The sequence below is a fragment of the Mizuhopecten yessoensis genome, unplaced genomic scaffold (genome assembly GCF_002113885.1).
Source record: "Mizuhopecten yessoensis strain PY_sf001 unplaced genomic scaffold, ASM211388v2 scaffold6779, whole genome shotgun sequence".
NCBI classification, from domain to species: domain Eukaryota; kingdom Metazoa; phylum Mollusca; class Bivalvia; order Pectinida; family Pectinidae; genus Mizuhopecten; species Mizuhopecten yessoensis.
Window position 1 is genome coordinate 351972 of NW_018406720.1, and position 12636 is coordinate 364607.

General features: G+C 33.8%; 1 protein-coding gene across 2 annotated transcripts in view; it reads left to right on the top strand.

Moving 5' to 3' along the window:
- The window catches only part of LOC110452659, a 37280-nt gene that overhangs the window by 6640 nt on the left and 18004 nt on the right, over positions 1 to 12636 (top strand). For both annotated transcript variants that reach the window (XM_021501306.1, XM_021501307.1), the window contains exon 3: positions 5505 to 5541. In XM_021501306.1, the coding sequence (XP_021356981.1) occupies positions 5505 to 5541 (37 nt within the window). The remainder of the gene's footprint in view (positions 1 to 5504; positions 5542 to 12636) is intronic.

A 12636-nucleotide genomic window follows, 5' to 3' on the forward strand; every position in this document is an offset into this window, starting at 1 on the left:
GTTACATTGTTTACTGTATATTACCTTTGAGCATTATATCGAGTTTTTACTGTTAGTTACGAGTAGTGTTACATTGAGGTTTTACTTATATTAACATTGTCATTATATCGAGGTTTTACTGTTACTAACGAGTATTGATACATTGGGGTTTTACTGTATATTAACATCGAGCATTATATCGATGTTTTGCTGTCACTAACGACAAGTGTTACATTGACGATTTAGTGTATGTTAACATTGGGCATTATATCGAGGTTTTACTATTTCTAACAAGTGGTGTTTCATTGAGGTTTTACTCTATATTAACAATGGGCATTATATCGAGGTTTTACTGTTACTAACGAGTAGTGTTACATTGTTTACTGTATATTACCATTGAGCATTATATCCAGTTTTACTGTTATTTACGAGTAGTGTTACATTGAGGTTTTACTTATATTAACATTGGGCATTATATCGAGGTTTTACTGTTACTAACGAGTTACTGTATATTAACATTGGGCATTATATCGAGGTTTTACTGTTACTAACGAGTAGTGTTACATTGAGGTTTTACTGTGTATTAACATTGGGCATTATATCGAGGTTTTACTGTTCCAAATGACAAGTGTTACATTGAAATGGCAAGTGTTACATTGGGGTTTTACTCTATATTAACAATGGGCATTACATCGAGGTTTTACTGTTTATAACGAGTAGTGTTACATTGAGGTTTTACTGTGTATTAACATTGGGCATTATATCGAGGTTTTACTGTTACTAACGATTAGAGTTACATTGAGGTTTTACTGTGTATTAACATTGGGCATTATATCGAGGTTTTACTATTTCTAACAAGTGGTGTTTCATTGAGGTTTTACTCTATATTAACAATGGGCATTTAATGTATATTACCATTGAGGATTATATCGAGTTTTTACTGTTAGTTACGAGTAGTGATACATTGAGGTTTTACTTATATTAACATTGGGCATTATATCGAGGTTTTCATGTTACTAATGGCAAGTGTTACATTGAGGTTTTACTCTATATTAACAATGGGCATTTAATGTATATTACCATTGAGCATTATATCGAGTTTTTACTGTTAGTTACGAGTAGTGTTACATTGAGGTTTTACTTATATTAACATTGTCATTATATCGAGGTTTTATTGTTACTAACGAGTAGTGATACATTGGGGTTTTACTCTATATGAACATTGGGCATTATATCTAGGTTTTACTGTTCAAAATGACAAGTGTTACACTGAGGTTTTACTCTATATTAACATTGGGCATTATATCGAGGTTTTACTGTTTCTAATAACGAGTAGTGTTACATTGAGGTTTTACTGTATATTGGGCATTATATCGAGGTTTTACTGTTACTAACGAGTAGTGTTACATTGAGGTTTTACTGTGTATTAACATTTGGCATTATATCGAGGTTTTACTGTTCCAAATGACAAGTGTTACATTGGAGTTTTACTGTGAATTAACATTGGGCATTACATCGAGGTTTAACTGTTACTAACGAATAGTGTTACATTGTTTACTGTATATTACCATTGAGCATTATATCGAGTTTTTACTGTTAGTAACGAGTAGTGTTACATTGAGGTTTTACTTATATTAACATTGGGCATTATATCGAGGTTTTACTGTTACTAACGAGTAGTGTTACATTGACATTTTACTGTATATTAACAATGGGCATTATATCGAGATTTTACTGTTAGTAACGAGTAGTGTTACATTGGGGTTTAACTGTGAATTAACATTGGGCATTATATCGTGGTTTTACTGTTACTAACGAATTGTGTTACATTGAGGTTTTACTCGATATTAACATTGGGCATTATATCGAGGTTTAACTGTTACTAACGACAAGTGTTACATTGAGGTTTTACTCTATATATACAATTGGCATTATGTAGAGGTTTTATTGTATATATACATCGGGTATTTTATCAAGGTTTTATTGTGTATTAACTGTTTATATACATCGGGTATCATATCAAGGTTTTATTGTGTTATTATTATTTATATATAACATCGGTTATGATACCAAGCTTGTATTTGTGTATAAACAAGGGACTGCAATATCGAGGTTTTACGCTGGTCCTCGTATTATAAATATATACTATCTGACGAAAATATCAAGATGTACCTGTTGATTGACATACATTGAACAGACAGGGTCATTTGTATTGTATGACGTGCAAGTAGATGTGAGTCTGTTTACACAGTATTTATCCCCTTCCTCCTTCCTGAACACACAAAAAATGTCATCTTCAGACCCAGGTGACAATCGGTATGACGCTTATTTACCTAGGGCCCAGGAATATGTCTACGCTTCTGTCCATTTATCTCATGGGATAAGTTGTAAGACCTGTTGCTTGCTCTATATTCAGTTTTTCTAGTGATATCAAAATTTCACACTATTTTTATTCTGAATTATCGTATTGGGTATGATCCTAAATGTCCCTTTAGCTGTGAAGGAATTTGTTTGAAGTGTATGTGTCGTTGAATATAAAGAGACCTATTTCAAATAGCGAGTGTGTCTTCTTCCCATGCTCTCATCCTCATCTTCGATATCCAGAGGTTACGCTCACTTTCGCTCTCTGCACCCCTGGACTATAAATTGAAGGGTGCAAAGAGGGAAAGTGAGCGTAACCCCTTTCTTCGTGCCTTCAATTTTGCTATGACATATTCCAGGGGTGCAGAGAGCGAAAGTGAGCGTAATCCCTGAATATCGAGGATGATCAAACAGCTATCTTCGTGCCTTCAATTTTGCTATGACATATTCAAGGGGTGCAGAGAGCGAAAGTGAGCGTAATCCCTGGATATCGAGAATGTCCTCCTCTATGTAAATAAAACCCCTGTTCTTGTGATATCTGAATTTGTGTGTGATTCTTACTGTAATCATTACCACAGCATCAGTTATAATAGTGAATAAGAGCTCAGTTATTTTTATTTGGAGCATTCTCCCTTCGTTATTGAAGATGAAACAACCTGAAAAGTATGTGTTGTTGTTGTTGTTGTTTTCTGTAAAATGGATCTCAACATGTGATTGGTATGCAATATTTCTCTTGAAAAGGGTTATAATGAATACTTCAAAATTGTGACAATTCTTATATTTATTCTTTGCCCTATCGCGACTTTACGTTGAACGTAATACAACCGAAATATAATTAATTAAGACAATAAGTCAGCGATCAAAGCTGGCAAAAACTGTATGAACTGTATTATAAAATTCCTTTAGATGCTTCCCTAGTGACCAATTGATACATCTTTTTTCTCGGAATAAATGAAATTGGTAATTAAAACTATATATAATTAAAGCTGACCATATCTAAAAAGATAGGAAACACAAAACTATATATAAATTTTCAAGAAATTTAATAAAATCAATGAATAGATAAAAATGAGAATATAAATATATGAATAAGATAAAATACATCATGTCAGAATTTGAAACTATAATTGTGAAACTAATTAGATTTATAGAAAAGCTAAAGCTTACATCTTCATTTACACATTCTCGGAATTTAATGAGTCATGATCACTTAGATTCTGTTTAGAGAGCGTTAGACAGGAGTCCTGATCACTCAGATTCTGTTTAGAGAACGTTAGACAGGAGTCCTGATCACTCAGATTCTGTTAAGAGAGCGTTAGACAGGAGTCCTGATCACTCAGATTCTGTTTAGAGAGCGTTAGACATGAGTCCTGATCACTCAGATTCAGTTTAGAGAACGTTAGACAGGAGTCCTGATCACTCAGATTCTGTTTAGAGATCGTTAGACAGGAGTCCTGATCACTCAGATTCTGTTTAAAGAACGTTAGACAGGAGTCCTGATCACTCACATTCTGTTTAGAGAACGTTAGACATGAGTCCTGATCACTCAGAGTCTGTTTAGAGAACGTTTAACAGGAGTCCTGATCACTCAGATTCTGTTTAGAGAACGTTAGACAGAAGTCCTGATCACTCAGATTCTGTTTAGAGAACGTTAGACATGAGTCCTGATCACTCAGATTCTGTTTAGAGAACGTTAGACAGGAGTCCTAATCACTCAGAGTCTGTTGAGAGAACTTTAGACAGGAGTCCTGATCACTCAGAGTCTGTTTAGAGAACGTTTAACATGAGTCCTGATCACTCAGATTCTGTTTAGAGAACGTTAGACAGGAGTCCTAATCACTCAGAGTCTGTTGAGAGAACGTTAGACAGGAGTCCTGATCACTCAGAGTCTGTTTAGAGAACGTTAGACATGAGTCCTGATCACTCAGATTCTGTTTAGAGAACGTTAGACAGGAGTCCTGATCACTCAGATTCTGTTTAAAGAACGTTAGACATGTGTCCTGATCACTCAGATTCTGCTTAGAGAGCGTTAGACAGGAGTCCTGATCACTCAGATTCTGTTTAGAGAACGTTAGACAGGAGTCCTGATCACTCAGATTCTGTTAAGAGAACGTTAGACAGGAGTCCTGATCACTCACATTCTGTTTAGAGAACGTTAGACAGGAGTCCTGATCACTCAGATTCTGTTTAGAGAACGTTAGACAGGAGTCCTGATCACTCAGATTCTGTTTAGAGAACGTTAGACAGGGGTCCTGATCACTCAGATTCTGTTTAGAGAACGTTAGACAGGAGTCCTGATCACTCAGAGTCTGTTTAAAGAACGTTAGACATGTGTCCTGATCACTCAGATTCTGTTTAGAGAACGTTAGACAGGAGTCCTGATCACTCAGATTCTGTTTAGAGAACGTTCGACAGGAGTCCTGATCACTCAGATTATGTTTAGAGAACGTTAGACAGGAGTCCTGATCACTGAGAGTCTGTTTAGAGAACGTTAGACAGGAGTCCTGATCACTGAGAGTCTGTTTAGAGAACGTTAGACAGGAGTCCTGATCACTCACATTCTGTTTAGAGAACGCTAGACAGGAGTCCTGATCACTCAGAGTCTGTTTAGACAACGTTAGACAGGAGTCCTGATCACTCAGAGTCTGTTTAAAGAACGTTAGACAGGTGTCCTGATCACTCAGATTCTGTTTAGAGAACATTAGACAGGAGTCCTGATCACTCAGAGTCTGTATAAAGAACGTTAGACATGTGTCCTGATCACTCAGATTCTGTTTAGAGAACGTTCGACAGGAGTCCTGATCACTCCGATTATGTTTAGAGAACGTTAGACAGGAGTCCTGATCACTGAGAGTCTGTTTAGAGAACGTTAGACAGGAGTCCTGACCACTCAGAGTCTGTTTAGAGAACGTTAGACAGGGGTCCTGATCACTCAGATTCTGTTTCGAGAAAATTAGACATGAGTCCTGATCACTCACATTCTGTTTAGAGAACGTTCGACAGGAGTCCTGATCACTCAGATTATGTTTAGAGAACGTTAGACAGGCTTACATTCTGTTTAGAGAACGTTAGACAGGAGTCCTGATCACTTACATTCTGTTTAGAGAACGTTAGAGAGCGTATACAATTGAATCTGTATTACTGATTTTTGTTTTATGTTTCAGCCCAAAGTTTCTTGTGTAGCTTACGACATCCTTGATGGTAAGTTCTTCTTTAAAACTCACTTTTGATGTCCCAGTTTCTCCCCCTTTGTGAGTAATTCTGGTCACCTCGTGCATCAGACTAGATAACAAATCTCCGAATCATGGTGGATCAGGGACAGATAACCCCGACTATTTTCAATATAGGCACGATCAGAATTGTATCTGGATAATACTGCTTAAATCAGACTACAAATCCAGCATTTAGTTTACATTTTTCTATGCAGTTATTTTAAAAACACAAAATGTAAATCGATATCACAAAATGGATCACAGGGACGTACACATGGCTCGCTTTATTTGTGACATAGTAGAAGAGACCATTTTGAAAATTTTATTTCAAAGTTTTTCGAATCATAAATTAACTGATCCACGCCCATGTAAAATAAACTGCAAAAATGTACAATATCACGTATCGTTAAAAAGTGTCTCAATGAAATTTGATATATCATTAACTGTCACCTAAAAAAATGTTTATCAAGATAAAAATGAATTTTTGATTTAATCTTAATCCTAATCAACTTCACTGAACAGCCTGCTTCTATTAATGCACTAACAGCTAAATAAAGACCACGATATATGCCGTTGATTCCGGGTAACGAAATCATTACACGTCCATGTTTTGTTATCTTCCTTTTTACAAAGTTACATAACTTCCTTAAGAGGCAGAATGCCACAGTTACCTAAAACAGTGGAGTGTTAATTTATTCAGGTACATCGTAATGACATTTGCTAATCATTTCATTCTACCGTTCAAATATTTGCTTTTACTTTGAAAACACATGCAAAAGGTAAACGAAGAAGTTGTGAACTTATTCTCACATTTTCAAGTAGAAATAATTCAGTTTTGTAATGATAGACTTTAATTTTAAACGATACTGGAGACCATTTATTGACAAAAAGCCAAGGTTTAAAGGGGCATTCGGGATATGCTTCTGTATAAACACAGACAGTGTTATCTACGCGGATAACTTCTATGTGAAGTTGATATGATTTCTAACTGACGTATCCCAGTGTTAACTTTTATGACGTCACTTTCGTGGTGTAGTACATCATGAGAAGTTGACGTCCTTCCAAGATTTGATAGAAAACAACAGTTACATGTGCAACATAATAATTATGGGTTCACTAACATTTTTCTGTGTGGGTCCTTTATATATATTTCTATTCGTTTTGATGTGCTCTTTCTTTCCCTTTGTTATAAATTCAAAACGAATTCAAGTTCCGTGCACACTGACGCTCTACCATATAGATATATTGACCTTTTTGAACTTCGTAATCCTACTTCGGCCGTAATCGGATCACTTCGTCCATTTTTGTCGTATTTTATTTCACGGAAATGCATGGCAAAACGTAGTGCGATTGATTTTGATCAGAAAGTAATATGATTTTGATCAGTGCGAAAGTAATATGATTTTGATCAGTGCGAAATTAATATGCTTTTGATCAGTGCGAAAGTAATATGATTTTGATCAGTGCGAAAATAATATGATTTTTATTTCGGAAATATGTGCACGGATAAAGTAAAGTAGAACCATTCTTTTATTTAATTATTTAGTGAAGTGCTTGGTACATCATTTACTTTACGTAACATAGAACGAATCGATCGTCAGAAAAAAGGATTTAGGCAGGAAAACTTCAACTTTTTAAAGATTCGGTTAATTCTTCACAAGCAGATGAACAACCTTCAATATGACAGCACGAACTTATCAACACGTACAGACTTTAAAAGAATTAAATTTTATGATTCGAGAGATGCCCAGCGACTTCTGAGCGTCGCCGGGCGTGACTTAAGCTTGTTTAGGTAAAGGACACATCTATTCACGAGGAAGTATAGACGATATTGGGAGACATGTGTGCACGTCTTACGCCATGGGGTGTTTACATTTTTGTGATGTGAAACATTGCTTACGAAATTGCATGACAAAATTAAACACAGTACAACACATGAGTGGTATTGGATTAAACGTCAACATCACAGCGTTATCTCAAAACGTGCCCTTTATAGTCTCGTCTGCGGTATGTTTCCGCTTACGTTGTTGTATTTTGTTTATCATGCATCGGTTGTTTTTTGGAAACGTCTGTAATCTCGATGTAATTTGCTTACGCTCATTGTGTATTGCCTTAATTATACATGAAACTCTGTGATTTCGTAAGAATAGTGCAGATAAATTATCATTTCGAGTGAACGAATTCCTTAGAAATAGCCGAGAGTATGTCAAAAATTTGTTTATATGATTTGATGTACAATGAAGAAAAACTTCATCTCACAATCATTATGCGTCGATTTGTAGCTCGTGTTTATATGTAAATTAATAACTTTTATTTGTGAATGTTCATTTGCGAGGATTTTAGATCACGTAGTTAAGGAACGACAGTGTTAATATGTCATTTTTAAACAGGTATGCATATATATTAAAAAAAAATAAAAATACGATGTTTATTTTTCTCTTGAATTAACGTAAATGATATCAGTCTCATAAAGTCTTTCCATTATAAAGAGGAAGTAACGAATGATTTGTCGTTAAACGTAAATCCTTGGCAATAATTCAAATATGGGTTCATCTCAGATTGCGAGAGGGCATTATGCGTATTGATATATTTCACTAGGGCCTCACGAGGTTGACCTATATCCATTCGCGAAGTAAGCGAGTGCAATCTGAGATGTTATATGAACACATATTTAAGTTTTATATAAAGGTCGCCATCTTGATCTCATAGAAAATACACCTTTTATTTGTGGGATATGAAGGTCGGTGTGTTTCTGTTATTGTCTATTGACCTATCAGAACGGTACTTTTATGAGGTGCCTATTTCTGTTATTGTCTATTGACCTATCAGAACGGTACTTTTATGAGGTGCCGATTTCTGTTATTGTCTATTGACCTATCAGAACGGTACTTTTATGAGGTGCCGATTTCTGTTATTGTCTATTGACCTATCAGAAAGGTACTTTTATGAGGTGCCGATTTCTGTTATTGTCTATTGACCTATCAGAACGGTACTTTTATGAGGTGCCGATTTCTGTTAGGTGCCGATTTCTGTATTCAAGCTAACTGAAGAATAATTATTGCAGAAAACAGTAGTAATGTGTGTTTTGAATGGGCTACTCATTGCAGAAAACAGTAGTAATGCGTGTTTTGAATCGGCTACTCATTGCAGAAGACAGTAGTATTGCGTGTTTTGAATGGGCTACTCATTGCAGAAAACAGTAGTAATGCGTGTTTTGAATCGGCTACTCAACGCATTACTACTGTTTTCTGCAATGAGTAGCCCATTCAAAATGGTGCGCAGGATTGTTGTCAAGCGTGACGTCTGTAGGTTATGGCACCAATTAAAGATTACGACTGTTTTCATGACGTAACATTTTAATCGCTGTACGTCCATATGGATATCTTTTCACTGTAATAGATTTAGCAGTTTTTTTGAATGCATGTGATGTTTCAAAATTAGAAAATAACGATTGTTTGGTCAAGAAGGGTTAATTACTTTAGATGAAGCAACAAAAACTTTGAAAAATATGAAAAATAACAAATGTCCTGGTTCTGATGGGTTTACTGTGGGTTTTTTTTAAGTGTTTCTGGAAACAGCTAGGGGGGTTCACTGTTAGATCTATAAATTGTGGGTATAGGAAAGGTTTGCTATCACTAACACAAAGACAAGGTATTATAACATGTATTCCCAAGGGAGATAAACCTAGGCAGTTCATAAAAACTTGGCGACCCATAACATTATTGAATATAGTCTATAAAATAGCGTCCGGATCGATAGCAGGTAGAATTAGAACAGTTTTAGATAAATTAATTAGTGAAGATCAAACAGGATTTCTTTCAGGCCGTTATATAGGGGAAAATACTAGATTAGTTTATGACATCATGCAATATGCAGAAGAAAGATATATTCCAGGTATGTTATTAATGGTAGATTTTGAGAAAGCATTCGACTCAGTCTCATGGGAATTTGTTGATAAAGTTTTGAATTATTTTAATTTTGGTTCTGATATTAAATGCTGGGTAAAACTACTACACAACAATGTAAGTTCAACTATAAACCAAGGTAGTAATCTTTCATCATTTCTAAACATAAAAAGAGGCTGTCGCCAAGGTGATCCAATCGCCCCCTACATTTTTATTTTGTGTGTTGAAATATTAGGCACAAGACTTAGAAATAACAATAAGATTAAGGGTATAGAAGTAAATAAAAGTCCAATCCTTATTTCTCAGTATGTTGATGATACTTCTCTCATTTTAGATGGTTCAGAAAGGTCTCTAAAAGAATCGATAGCAGAATTGAATACTTTCGCTAAGATATCTGGTTTGAAGTTAAATATAGACAAAACCCAGGTGGTTTGGATAGGGAGCAAAATACATAGTGAAGATACATTTTTACCTGATCTAAAATTGCAGTGGGGAAGGATAAAATTCATGTTTCTAGGAATATTCTGTCAATCTTCATGAAATTCCAAAATGAAATTTTGATAAAAAGTTAATTAAACTTAAAGCACTTATCAAGACATGGAACAGAAGATCACTTACTCCTATAGGTAGAATCCATCTGATAAAATCTTCAATGATATCACAATTTAACCATTTATTTATTGCATTGCCAAATCCTGATGATCTTTTTTTGAATCAATTAAATAATATTCTCTTTAACTTTTTATGGAATAGTAAAACTGATAAAATAATGAGAGATGTGATATTTCAAAATTATTTTGAAGGGGGTCTTAAAATGGTTAATATAAGGTCATTCATAGATTCCTTAAAATTAGGGTGGATACGGAGATTATATCAGAAGTCGGGCAAGTGGCAAGTTATCTTAGAAATACATATTGACTTACATATGCTATCTCATTGTGGAAGTTGGATCTGGAAAATGCCATTATGGTACAATAGGAATTTTACTATTGGGGGAAAATCAATATTTTTCAAGACATGGTATAATAAAGGAGTGACTATAATTTATGAATTAATGAAAGACATTGAGACTTGCCCTTTTACACATTTCAAGGATTTGCTGAAATTTATCAGGTAAATACAAATTTTCTCCAATCTCATGGTGTATTAACTACAATAAGGAAATATTTAGCTAAAATTGATTATAAAAAGGATGCTATTGTATACCCTATCATACCCTGTAATGTTAATTTTTTCTTAAAAAGAGTAAAAGGGATAAAAGATTTGTATAATCTTATGTTAAAAAAAAAGATACTATTGCTACTGGGAGGAGAAAATGGGAAGAAAAATTAGATTTAAATAATTTTAATTTAAATAATATATATAAGACCCCTTTTAGAATAACAAAAAAGTCAAGACTACAATGGTTTCAGTATAGAATTGTTCATCATATTTTGACAACAAATTCAGCCATGTTTAAAGTAGGGTTAGTGGCAAGTCCACTCTGTACACTTTGTAATTTAGAACAAGAAACAATCATTCATATTTTGTGGGAATGTAGAGAAGTACAGAGATTTTTACAAAGTTTTGAAATATTGTTAGATGCACTTTTTATCCCATTTTCATTTAATAAAATCAGTTTTCTTTTTGGATTATTGGTACCAAATGAGAATATGACATATAATAGAATTGACAATGAAATTTTAATTATTATAAAGTTTTATATTTATAAGACAAGATGTCGACATCAAACGTTGAACCCACATGCCTTAATTAACACGATTAAAGAACATTATGCACAGATGATGATGATGATGATGATGATGATGATGATGATGATGATGAAGTTGATTGTCAATGTGTATGTACGATGATAATAATAAGATGATGTTTGATGTAGATGTAACAAAAAACTTTAAAAATTAAAACAACATAAAAAAAAATCTTTTCACTGTAATAAATAACAAATTCTTTGCACTTTTCTGGCAGAACATACCGATATTTTTCATCCTTGCTTCTACACGTGAAAAATATCTCTAAACATTTTGCCATACTCATAAAATATAATGATATTTAACAGTAAAACAAGAAATGTAATTTATATACTATACCCAACAGTAAGAACTAATAACAGAAGTACATTTCATGACTACCTATTTAATGCTGAGCGACGAGTTTGATTCCAAAGTGTACTTAACAGAAGGAACGAATGCTTTTAGCACAAAACGTATCTTTTAATACGCCAGGGATACCTGCAAGCACAAAAAAACAAAAGGTCATTGTAGCTTAATTGGAGAGCACGTGACGCTATTGCAAATACGCGAATCTATTTCTGCTGAAATGATACGAAAAATAGAAACCGTGTATAATTTCATATTCCACAGGAGAGTTAGTTAGGACCTCTGCCAGTTAACGGTGATAGAAAATAAATAGCGCTATTGGCTATTCAGATTAAAACACCAGAAATTCGATCTAATTGATGAGTTTAGTCTCATCTAGCATACATTTCTAAAATACCTAGTCTCACCTAGCGTACGTTTCAATTTTTACACCTGATCACAATTTGGTTATAGTCTGTTTCAAAATGATGTAGATGGTATTGTAATACATATTATAATTAAGAACTTATGTCTACTTTAATCAGAGAAATATTCCATTTTCTTTGAAAAGAATTATTATGACACATGGAGGTAGATGAAATATGAATATTAAAAAAAAATGGATACATTTATTTAACCTGAAAATAATAACGTAATGTTATTAAAATATTAAATTATTGTTGATCAAGTAAAGATTCATTAACTAATCTTAATATCAAAGATTGTTTAAAATTCTGTAATGAATTGTCTATAAATTTCAACTGATACAATAACAGTTGACTGAATGTTGTTTTTATATTTCCTTTATTTTATAACTATGTCTGCAAATTTTCAATCTCAAGCTGATTTTGTGTGGACATACACTGTAGATAGGAAAAATAATCATAATTTTCACTTATCATAATATCACAAATGTCAATATTGTCAACATTTATTCAAAGCTTGGGCTATTGGCTCATTATATGTGGTACATGATGTGGTACAAAACACGATGTGTAGAGAATGTATAGAGATGATGTACATAATACACAATATAATCAACTACGAGGTTCTAATAGTTTCAAAGATAAACTTCCGTAATATACATTACTGTTTACTATA